Here is a 21,494-nt window from a genome sequence, read left to right on the forward strand (position 1 = left end):
TTCCTTGGCCTTGATTCCACTGCGCCAACCAAAGCATCCAATGCCCCATCAGTGAGGCGTCCCGCCCTCTGCCTCACCCTTTCCATGTCTTGCTAGGCTGGTGTGCCACAGGTAGGCTCCCACCGCTTTGAAGGCCTACAAGGCAGTGAGTGTGTCTGGTGATGCCAATTGACCTGCCCCTCTAAGAGCTGGCTGGCGCCACTGTGTCTCAGGGAAAGTGATTATTGACAGCACCCTCGCTGCGCCCCGCCGCCGCGAAATTGGGTTGCGCCGCCGGGTTAGCGCCTTAAGAGTAGTGTGCAGCGCCTGATTTAGCGCCGCAATCACCTTTAGGGGCGCTGCAACCCAATATCGCGCTAGGTGGCGCTAAATTGCGCCTGGCGCTAAACTTTGCGCATCGCCAGGACTAGCGCCCCAAACGTGGCTATACCGAATTTTAGGCCATAGAGTTATACAGCACAGACAGAGGCCCTTCGGCCCATCGTGTCCGCGCCAGCCTTCAAGCCCTGTCTATTCTAAGCCCATTTTCCAGCACTTGGTCCCTAGCCTTGTATGCTATGGCGTTTCAAGTGCTCATCCAAATGCTTCTTGAATGTTGTGAGGATTCCTGCCTCTACCACCCTTTCAGGCAGTGAATTCCAGATTCCAACCACCCTCTGGGTGAAAAAGTTTTTCCTCAAATCCCCTCTAAACCTCCTGCCCCTTACCTCGAAACTATGCCCCTTGGTTATTGACCCCTCTACTAAGGGGAAAAGTTCCTTTCTATCTACCCTATCTGTGCCCCTCATAATTGTGTACACCTCAATCAGGTCCCCCCTCAGCCTTCTCTGCTCTAAGGAAAACAACCCCAGCCTGTCCAGTCTCTCCTCATATCTGAAGCGCTCCAGCCCAGGTAACATCCTGGTCAATCTCCTCTGCACCCTCTCCAGTGCAATCACATCCTTCCTATAGTGTGGTGGTGACCAGAACTGCACACAGTATTCCAGCTGTGGCCTAATTAACGTTTTGTACAGCTCCATCATAGCCTCCCTGCTCTTACATTCTATGCCTCGGCTAATGAAGGCAAGTATCCCATATACCTTTTTAACCACCTTATCTACCTGTCCTGCTGCCTTCAGGGATCTATGTACATGCACACCAAGGTCCCTCTGATCCTCTGCCCTTTCTAGGGTCCTACCATTCATTGTGTATTCCCTTACCTTGTTAGTCCTCCCAAAATGCATCACCTCACACTTTTCAGGGTTAAATTCCATTTGCCACTGTTCTGCCCATCTGACCAACCCGTCTATATCGTCCTGTAGCCTGAGGCTTCCCTCCTCGCTACTTACCTCCTAACACACTCGCTCTCCCCCCTCGTTGGTGAGAAGGTGTTTCTGCTTGTGGGGGGAGACCAAAACTAGGGGCCTAGTCACTAATAAATCCAATAGGGAATTCAGGAGAAACTTCTTTACCCAGAGAGTGTGAGAAGGTGGAACTCGCTACCACAGAGAGTGGTGAGAAGGTGGAACTCGCTACCACAGGGAGTGGTGAGAAGTTGGAACTCGCTACCACAGAGAGTGGTGAGAAGGTGGAACTCGCTACCACAGAGAGTGGTGAGAAGGTGGAACTCGCTACCACAGGGAGTGGTGAGAAGGTGGAACTCGCTACCACAGAGAGTGGTGAGAAGGTGGAACTCGCTACCACAGAGAGTGGTGAGAAGGTGGAACTCGCTACCACAGGGAGTGGTGAGAAGGTGGAACTCGCTACCACAGAGAGTGGTGAGAAGGTGGAACTCGCTACCACAGAGAGTGGTGAGAAGGTGGAACTCGCTACCACAGGGAGTGGTGAGAAGGTGGAACTTGCTACCACAGGGAGTGGTGAGAAGGTGGAACTCGCTACCACAGGGAGTGGTGAGAAGGTGGAACTCGCTACCACAGGGAGTGGTGAGAAGGTGGAACTCGCTACCACAGAGAGTGGTGAAAAGGTGGAACTCACTACCACAGAGAGTGGTGAAAAGGTGGAACTCACTACCACAGAGAGTGGTGAGAAGGTGGAACTCGCTACCACAGAGAGTGGTGAGAAGTTGGAACTCGCTACCACAGGGAGTGGTGAGAAGGTGGAACTCGCTACCACAGAGAGTGGTTGAGGCGGTGAATTAAAGCAACAGGTGACCGGAAGCGCGGGGTCACGCTTGCGGACTGAACGGAGTTATTCCACAAAGCGGTCACCCAATCCGCGTTTGGTCTCCCCAATGTAGAGGAGACCGCATCATGGGCAGCGAATACAGTATACTAAATTGCAAGAAGTACAAGTAAATCGCTGTTTCACCTGGAAGGGGTGTTTGGGGCCCTGGACAGTGGGAAGGGGGGAGGTATATGGGCAGGTGTTGAATCTTACGGAGGATTACATAGGATATACGGCACAGAAACAGGCCATTCGGCCCAACCAGTCCATGCCGGCGTTTATGCTCCACTCGAGCCTCCTCCGGTCTTTCCTCATCTAAATCTATCAGCGTAGCCCTCTATTCCCTTCTCCCTCATATGCTTGTCTAGCCTCCCCTTAAATGCATCTATACTATTCACTTCAACCACTCCCTGTGGTAGTGAGTTCCACATTCTCACCACTCTTTCGGTAAAGAAGTTTTTTCTGAATTCCCTATTGGATTTCTTGGTGACAATCTTATATTGATGGCCTCTAGTTTTGCTCTTCCCCACAAGTGGAAACATTCTCTCTCTATCCACTTTATCAACATTTTTCATAATTTTAAAGACCTCTATTAGGTCACCCCTCAGCCTTTTCTCAAGGGAAAAGAGACCCAGCCTGTTCATCTTTTCCTGATATGTATACCCTCGCATTTCTGGTATCATCCTTGTAAATCTTCTCTGCACCCTCTCCAGTGCCTCTATATCCTTTTTATAATATGGTGACCAGAACTGTACGCTGTACTCTGTGTGGTCTAACCAAGGTTCAATTCAGGTTTAGTATAACTTCCCTACTTTTCAATTCTATCCCTCTAGAAATAAACCCTAGTGCTTGGTTTGATTTTTTTCATGGCCTTGCTAACCTGTGTCGCAACTTTTAGTGATTTGTGTATTTGTACTCCGAGATCCCTTTGTTCCTCTACCCCACACAGACTCGCACCCTCCAAGTGATAAGTGACCTCCCTATTCTTCCTACCAAAATGTAATAACTCACATTTATCTGTGTTGAAATTCATTTGCCAATTATATGCCCATTCTGCAAGTTTATTAATGTCCTCCTGTAACTTGTTGCAGTCCTCCTCAGCAATGACGATTCCCCCCAATTTGGTGTCATCTGCAAATTTAGAAATTGTGTTTTTGATTCCTAAATCTAAATCGTTAATGTAAGTTGTGAACGGCAGTGGCCCCAGCACTGATCCTTGTGGAACACCAGTACCCACCTTCTGCCACTGTGAATAGCTACTCTTTACCCCTACTCTCTGCTTTCTGTCCTGAAGCTCGCCAGCAATCCATTCTGCTACTTGTCCCCTGACTCCACATTCTCTGAACTTATTCATCAGTCTATTATGGGGTACCTTATCGAAGGCCTTTTGCAAATCTCGCTTGAACGGGAAGGTACCGTGGGAAGGGGAGGGGGTGTTGGGGGTGATTGAGGAGTAGACCAGGGTGTCGCGGAGGGAGCGGTCCCTTCGGAATGCTGAAAGGGGAGGTGAGGGGAAGATGTGTTTGGTGGTGGGATCACGCTGGAGGTGGCGGGAATGGCGGAGGAAGATCCGTTGAATGTGGAGGCTGGTGGGGTGAAAGGTGAGGACAAGGGGAACCCTATCGTGGTTCCGGGAGGGAGGGGCAGGGGTGAGAGCAGAAGTGCGGGAAATAGAACGGACACGGTCGAGGGCCGTGTCAACCACTGTAGAGGGGAATCCTCGGTTGAGAGAAAAGGAAAACATATTGGAAGCACTAGTATGGAAGGTGGCATCGTCAGAACAGATGCGACGGAGACGAAGAAACTGGGAGAAAGGAATAGAGTCCTCACAGGAAGTGGGGTGGGAGGAAGTATAGTCCAGGTAGCTGTGGGAGTCAGTGGGCTTATAGTGGACATTGGTCGGTAGCCTATACCCAGAAATGGAGACAGAGATTGAGGAAGGGAAGAGGTCAAGATAAACCATGTCTTTTTCTCCTTCTTCTTAGGCAGTCCCTCGGAACCGAGGATGACTTGCTTCCACACTAAAAATGAGCTCGCAGGTGACTGATGAGTCCAATTCGGGACCTACAGTCTCTGTCACAGGTGGGGCAGACGGTGGTTGAAGGGGCGGGGTGCTTGGGTTGACATGCGCTGCCTGCGTTTGGCTTCCGTTTGCTCCCGGCGAAGAGACTCGAGGTGTTCGGCGCCTTCCCGGATGCTTCTCCTCCACTTTGTACGGTCTTGGGCCAGGGATTCCCAGGTGTCGGTGGGGATGTTGCACTTTTTCAAGGAGGCTTTGAAGGTGTCCTTGAAGCGTTTCCTCTGCCCACCTGGGGCTCTCTTGCCGTGTGGGAGCTCCGAGTAGAGCGCTTGTTTTGGGAGTCTTGTATCGGGCATGCAGACGATGTGGCCCGTCCAGCATCGAAGACCATGTGAAGGTGAGGGAAGGGTGGAAATTGGAAGCAAAGTTGATTAAATTTTCCAGTTTGGGGCGAGAGCAGGAAACGGCACCGATACAGTCATCAATGTACCGGAAAAAGAGGTGAGGGAGGGGACCTGAGTAGGACTGGAACAAAGAATGTTCCACATATCCCACGAAAAGGCAGGCATAGCTAGGACCCAAAATAACAACAGAAAACGCTGGAAAAACTCAGCAGGCCAGGACAGCATCCATGGGGAGAGAAACAGAGTTAATGTTTCAGGTCAATGACCCGTCGTCAGGACCCATCCGGGTTCCCATAGCAGTAGAAGAATATGCTGATGGGGTGAGATGAAGAGGGATGGGAGGAGGCTCATGTGGAGCATAAACACCAGCACCGACCAGTTGAGCCGAACGGCCTGTTTCTGTGCTGTAAATTCTGTGTGATTCCATGTGTTTATTTCACCCGCTCAGAACATGGCTGTGCCGAGGAGGACGGAGGAGACGGACTGTAGATGTGCCATCAAGCAGCCTAGCCCTCAGGAGAGAAGGCGGAGAGATAGCAAGGCTTGGGCCGAGGACCTTTACCCACAGGAGATGCCGAACACCAGGTCAAAGTGCAAGTGCTACTGCGGGGTCGACCCGTGTGAGGCCACGAGCGAGCGGGCAGCGGCGAGGACAAAGATACAAGTCTCGGACTTGACGACAGTAAGTTTCGCTCCCCGGCTGGAGCAGTCTTCTGGCGCTTGTGCATGCGGCAGAACCGGGAGAGGGCCGGAACTAGCCGGTGGTGCCTGTGGCCCAGAGAAAGGCCCACCGTCTGCCAAGGTCTGTAGGCCGCAAGATCAAACTGTAAACAGGGCCGATAATACGGGGACAAAAAAACTGCAAACGCTGGAAATACACGGCAGGTCAGTCATCACGTGTAAAGGGGCAACAGTTCAGGAGTAAACCCTTCCTCAGAACCATGAGCTGGAAGATAAGCAAGATAGGGTGAATGAGTCAGATGGAAAAAAAAAAGGAAAAGGAGATAGGGAAGGAGACAAGACATATTGCAATCAGAGCACTGCCAGGGGCAAATACACTACAGAGGAGCAGCCTGGAGTAAATGGCTGGCTAGTGTTCTTCCCTCCTTCCCCTCTCCCTCCCTCCCGCCTTCCCTTTCCCTCCATCCATCCTTCCTTCCCTCCTTCTCCTCTCCCTCCTTCCTTCCCTCCCTTTTTCTCTCCCCCTCTCCCTCCATCCACCCTTCCTGCCCTCCCTTACCCTCTCTCCCTCCTTCCTTCCCTCCCTTTCTCTCTTCCCCTCTCCTTCCATCCTTCCTTCCCTCCCTACCGTTCTCCCTCCCTCCTTCCCTTCCCCTCTCTCCCTCCTTCCTTCCCTCCCTTTCCCTCTCCCTCTCCATCCTTCCTTCCCTCCCTTTCTCTCTTCCCCTCTCCCTCCATCCTTCCTTCCCTCCCTACCGCTCTCCCTCCCTCCTTCCCTTCCTCTCTCCCTCCATCATTCCTTCCCTCCCTTTCCCTCTCCTCCCTCCCTCCCCACGGCGAGACTGTTCTGCCTTGGCAGCGTGACCCTTCACCCCTCGCGGTTCGAGGGGGCCCAGGGGGACCCTCGGTATCTGATCCAAGTGTCTTGCTGCCCACAGATCCAGACGCTGGCGGCCGCCCTTCAGGAGCTCTTGGACAACACGGAGACGAAGAGACTAAACTCCTACTCGGCCAAACTCAACAGCCAGCTGAAGAAGCTGGAGAAGGTACAGGACATTCATCCTCGGGCTGTGGGCGTTGCTGGCAAGGCCGGTGTTTATTGCTCGTCCTTTAGTCGCCCTCGAGAAGGTGGTGGTGAGTCGCCTTCTTGAACCGCTGCAGTCCGTGAGGTGAGGGTACTCCCACAGTGCTGTTAGGGAGGGAGTTCCAGGATTTTGACCCAGTGACGAGGGTGGTTAAGAGTCAACCACGTTGAGGTGTGGGACTGGAGTCACATATAGGCCTAGACCGAGTATGGATGGCAGGTTTCCTTCCCTAAAGGACTTTAGTTGGGGTTTTATGACAATCCGACAGCTTCATGGTCACGTTTACTGACACCAGCTTTTTATTTCCAGATTTTTTTTTAACTGAATTCACATTCTCAACCTGTCCTGATAGATTTTGGACGCACGTTCTCTGGATTGCTAGTCCAGTACCGTAATCACTACACTATCGTACCCCCGAAACTACTTGTAAGTGTCAGCTAGGGGCTAATGGATGATTCTACGCTAATGATGCAGTAGGGCGCGGAGTGACAGGTCATAGAATCATAGAAAGTTACAGCACGGAAGGAGGCCATTTCGGCCCATCGTGTCCGCGCCGGCCAACAAAGAGCTATCCATCCTAATCCCACTTCCCAGCACTTGGTCCGTAGCCCTGCAGGTTAGAGCACCCCAAGTGCACACCCAAGTACAGTAAACTCTTTCTTATCCAGCCCCTATGGGACCAGGATGGTGCCGGTTGATGAAAAATTCTGGATAACAGAGAGGTATACCTACCAAGGCAATTTTTAACACAAACAAAAATAAAAAATCAAGAAGTGTACTGTATTCACCTACAGAATGTTCCGTTAAATGTATGGTAGAATCGGCAAGATTACCGGTTATTGAGGTGCTGTTTTGTATTGAGATATATCTATTTTGTCGGTTATTAAAGTATTCTGGATGATAAAGTGCCGTTTAAACAAGAGTTTACTGTACTTTTTAAATGTGGTTAGGGTTTCTGCCTCTACCACCCTTTCAGGCAGTGAGTTCCAGACCCCCACAACCCTCTGGGTGAAGAAATTTCCCTCAGATCCCCTCTTAAACCTTCCCCCAATTACTTTAAATCTGTGCCCCCTGGTTTTTGACCCCTCTGCTAAGGGAAATAGGTCCTTTCTATCCACTTTATCTAGGCCCCTCATAATTTTATACACCTCAATAAGGTCTCCCCTCAGCCTCCTCTGTTCCAAGGAAAACAAACCCAGCCTATCCAGTCTTTCCTCATAGCTAAAATTCTCTACTCCCGGCAACATCCTTGTAAATCTCCTCTGTACCCTCTCTGGTACAATCACATCTTTCCTGTAATGACCAGAACTGCACGCAGTACTCTAGCTGAGGCCTAACTAGTGTTTTATACAGTTGAAGCATAACCCCTCTGCTCTTGTATTCTATGCCACGGCTAATAAAGGCCAGCATTCCGTATGCCTTCTTAACCACCTTATCTACCTGGCCTGCTACCTTCAGGGATCTGTGGACATGCACTCCAAGGTCCCTTTGTTCCTCTACACTACTCAGTGTCCGACCATTTAATGTGTATTCCCTTTCCTTGTTAGCCCTCTCCAAATTCATTACCTCACACTTCTCCGGATTGAATTCCATTTGCCACTGTTCTGCCCACCTGACCAATTTATTGATATCTTCCTGCAGTCTACAACTTCCTTCTTCAGTATCAACCACACAGCCGATTTTAGTATCACCTGCAAACTTCTTAATCATATCCCCTATATTCAAGTCAAGATCATTGATATATACCACAAAAAGCAAGGGACCTAGTACTGAGCCCAGCGGAACCCCACTGGAAACAGCCTTCCGGTCACAAAAACACCCATCAACCATTACCCTCTGCTTCCTGTCACCGAGCCAGTTTTGAATCCAACTTGACACTTTGCCTTGAATCCCATGGGCTTTTAACTTTGTGACCAGACTGCCATGCGGAACCTTATCAAAAGCCTTGCTAAAGTCCATATACACTACATCAAACGCACTACCCTCATCTACCCTCCTTGTTACCTGCTCAAAAAATTCAATCAAGTTTGTCAGACACGACGTTCCCTTAACAAATCCATGCTGACTATCCTTGATTAATCCGTGTCTTTCTAAATGAAGATTTATCCTGTCCTTCAGAATTTCCTCATAGCTAAGATTCTCTACACCCAGCAACATCCTTGTAAATCTCCTCTGTACCCTCTCTAGTGCAATCACATCCTTCCTGTAATGTGGTGACCAGAACTGCATGCAGTACTCTAGCTGAGGCCTAACCAGTGTTTTATACAGTTGAAGCATAACCCCCCTGCTCTTGTATTCTATGCCATAACCACCTTATCTACCTGGCCTGCTACCTTCAGGGATCTGTGGACAGGCACTCCAAGGTCCCTTTGTTCCTCTACACTACTCAGTGTCCTACCATTTAATGTGTATTCCCTTTCCTTGTTAACCCTCCCCAAATGCATTACCTCACACTTCTCTGGATTGAATTCCATTTGCCACTGTTCTGCCCACCTGACCAATTTATTGATATCTTCCTGCAGTCTACAGCTTCCTTCTTCAGTATCAACCACACAGCCGAATTTAGTATCACCTGCAAACTTCTTAATCATATCCCCTATATTCAAGTCTAGATTGTTGATATATACCACAAAAAGCAAGGGACCTGTAATGATATCAGCAAATAGTGATGGTATTTGCCTGTTTGATTATGATGCCTTACCAGCATGTTTGCATGTATTGATTACTTATGCCTGACCAGCAGAGGGCATGTGACAGAGACAAGCAGTTCAGTTTTAGTTTCACTTTTAGATGGATCACAAGCATGGTGTCTCCTGTAATGCTGTTAAAAAGAGTTGAACAGACTTTAGATTAAAAGACATTCTCTTTCATAAATGTCTCGTCATTGAACCCACATACAAATTGATACAGGACCTAGTACTGAGCCCTGCAGAACCCCACTGGAAACAGCCTTCCAGTCACAAAAACACCCATCAACCATTACCCTCTGCTTCCTGCCTCCGAGCCAGTTTTGAGTCCAACTTGACACTTTGCCCTGGTGGAGGAATGTGAATAGTTGCTCAGTGATGGGCATATAAGGGAGATGGAAAGTTGGTGTTGATTGTGGATTTAATTCTGTCAGTTCCCGACAACAAGGCCTCAGGCAACCGATGACCGCCCCAGAACCAAACCCAGTGTGGATTTGGTACGGATGGTGGCGATGAGGAGCTTTATATTGGATCCTCATAAACTGTCACCAACCTACATAGATCCAGTAGCTCAACTGTTAATGGATGGAGATGGCGTTCTTGGCTGTGACATTAGCATGGAGATGCACAATTCCGATGCCACAACATAAAATAACGTTGACAGCGAAGGACGTTGAATCTGATAGTATCAGAGGGTTCAGGAGACAATTAAGTGTGTTTCTGGAGAGAGGAGGGGTTTCAGAGACACGGGGAGAAGGTGCTCGCTGACCTACATTGGCTCATCTTCCTGTTCAAATCCCTCCATGGCCTCACCCCCTTCCCATATCTCGGTAACCTCCTCCTGCCCTACAAACCTCTGAGATCTCTGCGCTCCTCCAATTTTGGTCTCTTGTGCCTCTCTGATTTTCATCGCTCCACCGTTGGCGGCCGTGCCTTCAGCTGCCTGGGCCCTAAACTCTGGAATTCTCTCCCTAATCCTCTCCACCTCTCTAGCTCTCTCTCCACCTTTAAGACGCTCATTAAAGCCTACCATTTTGACCAAGCTTTTGGTCACCTGTCCTAATATCTCCTGATGAGGCGCGGTGTCATATTTCTGTCTGAAAACGCTTTTGTGAAGAGCCATGGGATGTTTTACTAGAGGCGCTATGTAAATGCAAGTTAATTATACGAACAATGACGGACGGGTAAAGAGCCTCTGGTCCATCCAGTCTGTCCCATACAATTGCGATACCTTGTGTATCACAACATCTACACTCCACCCCGCCCGAAACCATGTGACCTTCTGGGAGAGATGAGAAAACAGATAAAAACCCAGGCCAATTGGGGGGGAAAAAATCTGGGAAATTCCTCTCCGACCCATCTAGATGATCAAAACTAGTCCAGGAGATCGATCACTCTGGCCCTGGTATCCCTGCAGCACCTACCTTCTGTAAGAGGTGATCTCCGCCCCAGCCAGAAACAGGTCCAGCTCTCGCTTGAAGGAATTCAGCGAGTCCGCGTCCACCGCACAAGTCGGCAGCCTGTTCCAGAGGTCCACTATTCTCTGGGAAAAGAACCGCCTCCTGACATCTAACCTGGATCTGGCCTTATACAACTTAAAATTGTGACCCCTGGTCCTGCCTAACCTGTTTAATTGAAATAAACTGCCTGCTGGAACACAATCTATTCCCTTCATCGTCTTATACACCTCAGTCAGATCTCCCCTGAGTCTACGCTTCTCTAAGGTAGAATCCCAGCTCTCTTAGCCTATCTTGATAACTGAGATGCTTTAGACTGGGAATTAGTCCAGTGGCTCCTCCTCTGCACCCTCTCCAAAGCCTCAATATCACCCACCATGTGAGGAGACCAAAACTGGACACAGTATTCCAAGTGCGGCTTCACTAAGGTCTTGCACAAGGACAAAACAGTATGCCACGTCTTGTCCTGTGGATACACCCCAACACTCTATTTGCGCTATCGCTACATGGCATTGCTCATGTACCTTTAGAGATGTATGCACTAGAATGCCCAAATCTCATTCTATCTCCACCTTCTTTAATGCCTTTCCCTGAAGGGTGTATGAATATTGAGCATTTGCCCTGCCCACATGCATAACACTGCACTTATCTAAGTTATACATCATTCTCCAGTATTGAGCCCAGTCACCCAACACATTAAGATCTGCCTGAAGCAGACGAGCAGAAGCAGAAGGGCCTTGGTGAGACCACACCTGGAGTACTGTGTGCAGTTTTGGTCTCCTTACCTAAGAAAGGATATACTTGCCATAGAGGGAGTGCAGCGAAGGTTCACCAGACTGATTCCTGGGATGGCAGGACTGTCATATGAGGAGAGATTGGGTTGACTAGGCCTGTATTCACTAGAGTTTAGAAGAATGAGAGGGGATCTCATTGAAATGAATAAAATTCTGACAGGGCTAGACAGACTGGATTCAGGGAGGATGTTTCACCTGGCTGAGGGGTCTAGAACGAGGGGTCACAGTCTCAGGATACGGGGTAGGACATTTAGGACTGAGATGAGGAGAAATTTCTTCACTCAGAGGGTGATGAGCCTGTGGAATTCTCTACCACAGAAGGCTGTGGAGGCCAAGTCACTGAATATATTTTAGAAGGAGATAGATAGATTTCTAGACACAAAAGGCATCAAGGGGTATGGGGAGAGAGCGGGAATATGGTATTGAGATAGAGGATCAGCCATGATCATATTGAATGGCGGAGCAGGCTTGAAGGGCCGAATGGCCTACTCCTGCTCCTATGTTTCTATGTCTATCATCTACAGTTCTAACACTCGCACAGATCTCGGTATTATATTTTGTACCTTTCCACTAGTTTTAGTGATTCTGGGTATGGAACCCTAAATCTCTCTGCTCCTCCACACTCCCTAGCCATTACTTACTGTGCCACCTAATTCAGTGTTGCACCAATATCGGACATACGGTTCTCTAATTCTTCATGGGTGGGAGGAGGCTCGTGTGGAGCATAAATACTGGCATAGACCAGTTGGGTCGAATGGCCTGGTTTCTGTGCTGTAAATACTATGGGGTTGATTTTCCTGGAGCCGTCAGGCGGGGTTTCAGGCGTGTGGGGGGGGGGGAAATCCTGAATTCGAGGGTCCTGACACCATCCCGCCCAAAACCCCGCTCCACGCAAGTTTCAGAGGAGGCGGGTACCTGCCCCGCACTGGGACCCGCCGACCCGAGGCGGGAAGGGATTAGTGCCAATTAACTGCTTTTAGCCTAGTTTCTATTTTGAGGGGTGTCGTGTGGGATTCCCGACGGCTCCAAACCACGCCAGGTTAGAGCAGGCGGGCCGTCGGGTTGAAGGACTTGGAGTGGTCGCGATGTCGGTGTTCAGGTGAGTGATGGGTGCATGAGTGCAAAGGTAAGTGTGCTTGGTGTGTCTAAAGTGTGTAAAGAAGTTTAAATTACCTGTACTTACCTTAACAGCCTTTCTTCCTGTAGGCGTTGGGAGCCCATCACTCAGCCGGCATTAAAGCTGAATGGCTGCGATCTGTCAAAAGTGACAGCCTTCAGCTTTGAGTGCTGCTGAGAGTTCTAACTGAGTCTGCGTAGGACTCCGGTTAGAACTCAGTGTCAGTGTTTAACAGCTTCAAACAGCTGTAAAATACTGATATTTCATCTGTCAAGAACGCGTGACAGATGAAATTTCAGTCTGTAACTTCACCTGTTGCTGGGTGGCTCTTAATTGGCCTGCTGAGCCCGCTGGGCGGGCTCAACAAGGTCAATCAAGGGAAAATCGCGCGGATTGGCCGGACGTCGATGTAGGCGGGTCTAAAACCCGAAAGTTGTAGTCCCGCCTCCTTCCCGATAGCTTCAGGAAAATCTACCCTTATGTAACTATGCAAGTTGTTAGATGGGGCTGATCTATGAAGAAAACTGGCAGGCTGGTGTGGGTCTAATGTTCCAAAAAAATTGTTCTATTTTCAAATGAAAACTGAATTTAGGCGTGCGTGCGTGTGTGTTTGTTTTAAACTAGAGGCTGGAGCGTAACGTGCCTAGCGTCAGCACTCTCCTGAGAGAGACCTTGGAGAGGATTGTTCATCACCGCTTCATCTACCAGAACTTCTCCATCACCATGAGGGGTGTGAAGAAGGAGATCAGCAAACTCAACTTCCTCCTGCAGAAGCAACGTCCGTTTCCGCTGGATAAAACCGCTAAGGTACCGATACCAGCGAGACGCCGGCCACAGACGGGCAAATTGAATCCTAATTCCAGTAGGAAGTCTGCATCAATGGACATAGAATCATAGAATGATACAGCACAGAAGGAGGCCATTCGGCCCATCTTGCCTGTGCCGGCTCTTTGAAAGAGCTATCCCATTAGTCCCACTCCCCTGCCCTTTCCCAATAGCCCTGCAAATTTCCCCCCTTCAAGTATTTATCCAATTCCCTTTTGAAAGTTACTATTGAATCTGCTTCCTCCACCCTTTCAGGCAGTGCATTCCAGATCACAACAACTCGCTGCGTAAGAAAAATTCTCCTCATCTCCCCCCTGGCTATTTTGCCAATTACCTTAAATCTGTCTCCTCTGGTTACTGACCCTCCTGCCACTGGAAACATTTATTTACACTATCAAAAGCCCTCTTGATTTTGAATACCTCAATTAAACCTCTCCTTAACCTGCTCTGCTCTAAGGAGAAACTGTTGCTGCCTTGCAGGACCTGGTCAACCCGAGCAAGGCATCGTCTCCGAAAGGTAACATGTCGAAGGATGTCGGCCCCATAGAATGGCCCAGACCTCAGCTTCCAGTCGCTCTGAAGCCGACGATAAGGTTTCATACATCCACTGCTCACCCTGGACTCGTCTCCTCCAATGTCGTGACTGGAAACCCCTTGGACGACAATGGAAACATGAGTAAGTCCCTGATTAACCCTTTCTGGTGGGGTGCTGCCTCCAGACTGTGGGCAGTTAATTTCATTGTCCTCGCTTAGTTTCTTCAGAAGGCATTGGCTGATGCTCGGCTTCACTTGTTCAGGCCCTGCCCACCCTTCGATATCCAGCGAGTGCCCGCTGTACCCAGTGAGTGACCAATCACTCAGTGTAGACACTGCCCACTGTACCCAGTGAGTGACCAATCACCCTGTGTAGACACTGCCCACTGTACCCAGTGAGTGACCGAACACCTTGTGTAGACACTGCCCGCTGTACCCAGTGAGTGACCAATCACTGTTTGTAGACACTGCCCACTGGACCCAGTGAGTGACCAATCACTCAGTGTAGACACTGCCCACTGTACCCAGTGAGTGACCAATCACCCAGTGTAGACACAGCCCACTGTACCCAGTGAGTGACCGATCACCATGTGTAGACACTGCCCGCTGTACCCAGTGAGTGACCAATCACCGTCTGTAGACACTGCCCACTGGACCCAGTGAGTGACCAATCACCCAGTGTAGACACTGCACACTGTAGCCAGTGAGTGACCGAACACCCAGTGTAGACACTGCCCACTGTACCCAGTGAGTGACCAATCACCCAGTGTAGACACAGCCCACTGTACCCAGTGAGTGACCGATCACCATGTGTAGACACTGCCCGCTGTACCCAGTGAGTGACCAATCACCGTCTGTAGACACTGCCCACTGGACCCAGTGAGTGACCAATCACCCAGTGTAGACACTGCACACTGTAGCCAGTGAGTGACCGAACACCCAGTGTAGACACTGCCGACTGTACCCAGTGAGTGACCAATCACCCAGTGTAGACACTGCCCACTGTACCCAGTGAGTGATCGATCATCTTGTGTAGACACTGCCCGCTGTACCCAGTGAGTGACCAATCACCCAGTGTAGACACTGCCCACTGTACCCAGTGAGTGACCAATCACCGTGTGTAGACACTGCCCACTGTACCCAGTGAGTGACCAATCACCATGTGTAGACACTGCCCACTGTACCCAGTGAGTGACCGAACACCCAGTGTAGACACTGCCCACTGTACCCAGTGAGTGACCAATCACCCAGTGTAGACACTGTCCACTGTACCCAGTGAGTGACCGAACACCCAGTGTAGACACTGCCCACTGTACCCAGTGAGTGACCGATCACCGTGTGTAGACACTGCCCGCTGTACCCAGTGAGTGACCAATCACCCAGTGTAGACACTGCCCACTGTACCCAGTGAGTGACCAATCACCGTGTGTAGCCACTGCCCACTGTACCCACTGAGTGACCGATCACCCTGTGTAGACACTGCCCACTGTACCCAGTGAGTGACCAATCACTGTTTGTAGACACTGCCCACTGTACCCAGTGAGTGACCAATCGCCCAGTGTAGACACAGCCCACTGTACCCAGTGAGTGACCAATCACCGTGTGTAGACACAGCCCACTGTACCCAGTGAGTGATCGATCACCCAGTGTAGACACTGCCCACTGTACTCAGTGAGTGACCAATCACCCACTGTAGACACTGCCCACTGTACCCAGTGAGTGACCGATCACCTTGTGTAGGCATTGCCCACAGTACCCAGTGAGTGACTGATCACCTAGTGTAGCCACTGCCCACTGTACCCAGTGAGTGACCGATCACCCTGTGTAGACACTGCCCACTGTACCCAGTGAGTGACCGAACACCGTGTGTAGACACTGCCCACTGTACCCAGTGAGTGACCGATCACCTTGTGTAGGCATTGCCCACATTACCCAGTGAGTGACCGATCACCCAGTGTAGACACTGCCCACTGTACCCAGTGAGTGACCGAACACCGTGTGTAGACACTGCCCACTGTAGCCAGTGAGTGACCAATCACCATGTGTAGACACTGCCCACTGTACCCAGTGAGTGACCGAACACCCAGTATAGACACTGCCCACTGTACCCAGTGAGTGACCAATCACCCTGTGTAGACACTGCCCACTGTACCCAGTGAGTGACCAATCACCATGTGTAGACACTGCCCACTGTACCCAGTGAGTGACCGAACACCCAGTATAGACACTGCCCACTATACCCAGTGAGTGACCGATCACCATGTGTAGACACTGCCCACTGTACCCAGTGAGTGACCGATCGCCTTGTGTAGATAATGCCCACTGTACCCAGTGAGTGACCGATCACCATGTGTAGACACTGCCCACTGTACCCAGTGAGTGACCGATCGCCTTGTGTAGATAATGCCCACTGTACCCAGTCAGTGACCGATCACCTTGTGTAGACACTGCCCACTGTACCCAGTGAGTCACTGATCACCGTGTGTAGACACTGCCCGCTGTACCCAGTGAGTGACCGATCACCTTATGTAGACACTGCCCACTGTACACAGTGAGTGATCGATCACCATGTGTAGACGTTGCCCACTGTACCCAGTGAGTGATCGATCACCCAGTGTAGACACTGCCCACTGTACCCAGTGAGTGACCGATCACCTTGTGTAGACACTGCCCACTATACCCAGTGAGTGATCGATCACCCTGTGTAGACACTGCCCACTGTACCCAGTGAGTGACCGATCACCTTGTGTAGACACTGCCCACTGTACCCAGTGAGTGACCGATCACCCAGTGTAGACACTGCCCACTATACCCAGTGAGTGACCGATCACCTTGTGTAGACACTGCCCACTGTACCCAGTGAGTGACCGATCACCCAGTGTAGACACTGCCCACTGTACCCAGTGAGTGACCGATCACCTAGTGTAGACACTGCCCACTGTACCCAGTGAGTGACCGATTACCCAGTGTAGACACTGCCCACTGTACCCAGTGAGTGACCGATCACCTTGTGCTGACACTGCGAGCTGGTTACAGTAGCGAGCTGGTTATGGTAGTGTTGTGGTTACTGTAGTGAGCTTGTTATGGTTGCAAGCTGGTTACAGTAGCGAGCTGGTTATGGTAATGAGCTGGTTATGGTAGCAAGCTGGTTATGCTAGTCATAGTAGAGTAGTGGTTTCATTGCTAGATGAGCAAGCTCAGGTGTTGTGAGTATGAAACTGGATTGTTCAGCAAAATCCAACTGGTTGTCTGATGTCCTTCTGGGAAGGGGAGCCTGTCACTTCCTCGCCATCTGGTTTGGCTCCGCCTAGTTTGCTTTAGGACCCTAAAGCCCCCTTCTTCCAAAGTAAAGGATTAGAGCAACTAAAAATTCTCCCTCTCTCTGGGCTCTAGTTCGAGAAGACGGCTGCGATGGAACCCCAGTGATGATCGGGGAACCCAAGACACAAAGCAGCTATGGGCGCGGGGAAGGTGCATGGATGAAGGACCCGGTGGCCAATCAGGAGAGGGTGTATGTGGCCAACTATTTCTTTGGAACCACGCTGATCGAGTTCCACAACCTGGAGCATTTCAAACTGGGTAAGGTTTCTGAATACACCAGACACCAGCCTCCCGAGCTAGAATTTCACAGCACAGGAGGCCATTTGGCCCATCGCACCTGTCCTGACTCTTTGGCAACAATATCACTACTGCTTTGTTTTTATTCGGTTATGGGATGTGGGCGTCGCTGGCAAGGCCAGCATTTATTGTCCATCCCTAATTGCCCTTGAGAAGGTGGTGGTGAGCCGCCTTCTTGAACTGTTGCAGTCCGTGTGGTGATGGTACTCCCACAGTGTTGTTAGGAAGGGAGTTCCAGGATTTTGACCCAGCCACGATGAAGGAACGGCCGATATATTTCTAAGTCAGGATGGCGTGTGACTTGGAGGGGAACTTGGAGGGGGTGGTGTTCCTGCTGCCCTTGTCCTTCTAGTTGGAAGAGGCCGCGGTTTTGGGAGGTGCTGCCGAAGAAGCCTTGGCGAGTTGCTGCAATGGGTACATTGTGTTATGTACCCTGCCTTTAATTTAGGAAAATGTCCCAAGGAGGTTGACAGTGTCAGCTGTGGCCTTAGTGGGTTAAATTATGCATAGGCTTGGCTTGTATCCCTTGAGTATAGCAAATTAATTGGCGATCTAATCGAGGTGTTTAAGATGATAAAGGGATTCAATAGGGTAGATAGAGAGAATTAGTCCCACTCCCCCCGAACCCCTGCTCTTTCCCCAGAGCCCTGCAATTTTGTCCCATTCAACTATTTATCCAAATTCCATTTTGAAAGATACTATTGAATCTGCTCCCACCACCCTTTCAGGCCGTGCGCTCCATTAGTGAACCAGATGGGTTCTTACGACAATCTGGTAGTTTCCTGGTCACCGTTACTGATGCTAGCTTTTATATTCCAGATTTATTTAATTAATTGAATTTAAATTCCCCAGCTGCCGTAGCGGGAGTTGAACTCGCGCCTTCGGATCATTAGTCCAGGGGCTCGGGATTACTCGCCCAGTGACATAACCACCAATACAAAAAGAAAATACTGCAGATGCTGGAAATCTGAAATAAAAACAGAAAATGCTGGAGATACTCAGCAGGTCCGGCAGCATCTGTGAAGAGAGAAACAGAGTTAACGTTTCAGGTCGTTGACCTTTCGTCAGAACTGGAAAAAAGCAGGAAATGGAACAGATTTTTAAGCAAGTGTAGAGGCTGGGAAAGGGGGGAGGGGATGAAAGAACAAAAGGGAAGATCTGTGATAGGATAGAAGGCAGAAGAGGTTAAGAGACATTGGCCTAGAAATTGGGTTGGGGCGCCAAAGTCGCCTGAGCGCAGGATTTAGCGCAGCGTTCGAGGCTTTAGCGATTGTCAGATATTCAGTTTCATTGCCCCTAGAGGGAGACGGGGCGAGGCTCGAGGCGCTCCGCGTCCCTCTTAGGGCGCTGAAACTGAATATCGCAGCGCAACGTGCCGCAGCGCCACACGCTGCGGCACGGCGCGCTGCGGTACTGCAGGCCTTCCTCCCATTGTTAAGGGGGAGGTGCCTGCAACAGTGTGATCCCCGCTCGCGAGTGCCGGCAAACGAGCCCGACACCAAGGAGAAGTGCCGGGCTCTCGGGAAACAGCCGGCAATGCCGCGGGGTGGGGTCAGGAGGCCGGGGATGGAGGTGCTGGCAGGCGGCCGCCGAAAAAGGCGACACCCCGCACCTCCACCTTAACTTGCGCCGCTGCCGGCACAGTAAGGCCCCGTGAACCGGGCGCGGGTAGCGAACGGCGCAACTGCGGCGTTTGCTACCAAATATCGCGAACGGGGCGCTAATGGGGCGCTGCGCACACCAATGACATCATCGGTGGCGATGCAGCGCAACAGGCTAATGCCACCATTATCGCCCCAACTCAATATCGTGGGTGGCGCGGCCAGTGGCGCTACAGCCACTGACTGCCTCTTTAGGCGCTAACAGGTGGCGCTACTCACCCAATTTTTCCCCCATTAAGAGATATTCAAGGCAAAAGGAGACGATAATGGGACAGGTTAAGAAACAAAGGATGGCTCTAGATGAAGTGTAAATTGCGCTGGCAGAATGAAAGACAGCTGCCATGTGGGGGAGATTAAAAAAGACAGACAAAGAGTGTGGATAAAAAATAACCACTATGTTACCGTACTCGGCTGCTTTCAACGTGTGTAAGAATGTGCGGTGCGCACATGTAATACTTACGGAATCCATACCACGCTTGCGATTGAAATACATTAGGGATTCCAGCCAGGGTTAAATGGCGTCAGTTCAAGCGGTTTGGCTTGTCAGCATGAACTTCCGTCTATTAGCGGCGGACTAAACATCATAAAGGATCCCCTTTTAAATGTTCCTTCCTGCCCTCCGTTTCGCAGTCCGGTTCCTTCTCGGGGAGCCACGGCCTCCTGTGTGCTCAGCCTGGTCAGCTTTGATGGGTGGGCAGGCTGTGCGGAGACGGGTGAATATTTCACAGCTCCTGACGCTGAACGCGCCAGCCCTCAGTCTCGGAGTAAAGGGTCGGATATTTAGGATTGGGATGAGGTGAAATTTCTACACTCAAAGGGTTGTCAATCTTTGGAATTCTCTACCCCAGAGGGCTCAGTTGTTGAGTATATTCAAGACAGAGAGCGATAGATTTTTGGACACAGAGGGACTCAAGGGGGATCTTGCAGGAAAGTGGAGATGAGGTAGAAGATCAGCCATGATCTTATTGAATGGCGGAGCAGGCTCGAGGGGCCGTATGGGTGACTCCTGCTCCTATTTCTTATGTTCTTATACCTGGGTCTCGACTCCCCGTGATCAATACTGCAGGAGATCGACGAGTTTATTAAAACAGTTCTTTAATGGAAGCTGGGGGACTTGATTCCTGGGTTGATCCAGTTTCTGATGAACCTGTTTTGTTACCTCGGGGAGTTCGGGGTCTGTGCTCTGCTCGAGAGAGAGAGTGTGTCAGAATGCCACACCCTAACACGTACACACGGATCATTTTGCCACTCTCTCGGTAAAAGCTCTCTTGTTTTACACTCTTAAAGTAAATAATCTGATTGCATTTGGTACTTGCTGCTGCCTCAAAGGTTCGTCAGCTGTCTGACGGACTCGCACAGAGCACGGTAACCTTGACGGGACTTGGTGGCGCAGTGGGTTCGACCACAGGTCAGTACAAATCAGGGACCTGACTTGAGAATCGATTGCAGGTCCTGTCTGCATAAGAATGTTAAAATGAAATGAGTTTCGGGCATTCTCACGTCTCGTGGGCGTGCAACACAGCAGCAGGAGGAGGCCATTCGGCCCCTCCAGCCTGTTCCGCCATTCAATCAGATCACGGCTGATCTGTATCTTCACTCCATCCACACGCCTTGGTCCCGTAACCCTAAATACCCTTACCCAACAAAAACTTCAGTCTTGACATTTTCAATTGACCCCCAGCCATTTCCACTGCCCTTTGAATGAAAAAATGCTTCCTGATTTCACTCCTAATTTTAAGGGTTGTGCCCTCTTGATTCTGGATGGCTGGCCCCACACCCCAACCAGAGGAAATAGCCTCTCTCCATCTACGCTATCGAATCCCTTTAATCACCTTAAACACCTCAATTAAATCACCCCTTAATCTTCTAAACCCAAGGGAGTACAAGCCAAGTCTGTGCAACCTGTCCTTCTAATTTAACTTACAGCTGACACTGTAAAACACCTTAGGACATTTACCTACTTTAAAGGGAGGGTACACAATGCAAGGAGTTGTGATATTGAATTGGTCCGTGAATGAAAGCCTAACCTTGTAGATGACCATTGGCTATTGAACTCATCCCGTGCCTTTATTGCCTCTAGACTCGACTATTCCAATACTCTCCTGGATACCCTCCCATCTTCCACCCCCCATAAACTTCAGCCCATCCAAAACTCTGTTGCCCGTGTCCTAATTCGCACCAAGTCCCGATCACCCATCACCCCTTGTGCTCGCTGACCTACACTGGCTCCTGGTTCGGCAACGCCTCGAATTAAAAATTCTCATCCTTGTTATCCAATCTCTCCATGGCCTCCCCCCTCCCTATCTCTGCAACCTCCTCCAGCCCCACAATAAGAACATAAGAAATAGGAGCAGGAATAGGCCACTTGGCCCCTCGAGCCTGCTCCGCCATTCAATAAGATCATGGCTGATCTTGGGCTCAAAGCCACTTTCCAGCTCGCTCCCCATA

General features: G+C 50.3%; 1 protein-coding gene across 1 annotated transcript in view; it reads left to right on the forward strand.

The window, feature by feature from the left end:
- Positions 1-21,494, forward strand: part of LOC147096275 (olfactomedin-like protein 2A) — a 30,154-nt gene that overhangs the window by 4,330 nt on the left and 4,330 nt on the right. The window contains exons 2-6 of the mRNA XM_085973859.1: positions 5,036-5,269; positions 6,207-6,314; positions 13,033-13,215; positions 13,714-13,909; positions 17,161-17,346. Coding sequence (XP_085829985.1) covers positions 5,036-5,269; positions 6,207-6,314; positions 13,033-13,215; positions 13,714-13,909; positions 17,161-17,346 — 907 coding nt within the window. The remainder of the gene's footprint in view (positions 1-5,035; positions 5,270-6,206; positions 6,315-13,032; positions 13,216-13,713; positions 13,910-17,160; positions 17,347-21,494) is intronic.

This window comes from Somniosus microcephalus, unplaced genomic scaffold (assembly GCF_052327205.1).
Source record: "Somniosus microcephalus isolate GS21.2 unplaced genomic scaffold, FLI_Smic_1.0 unresolved_chr1, whole genome shotgun sequence".
In the NCBI taxonomy this organism is placed as follows: domain Eukaryota; kingdom Metazoa; phylum Chordata; class Chondrichthyes; order Squaliformes; family Somniosidae; genus Somniosus; species Somniosus microcephalus.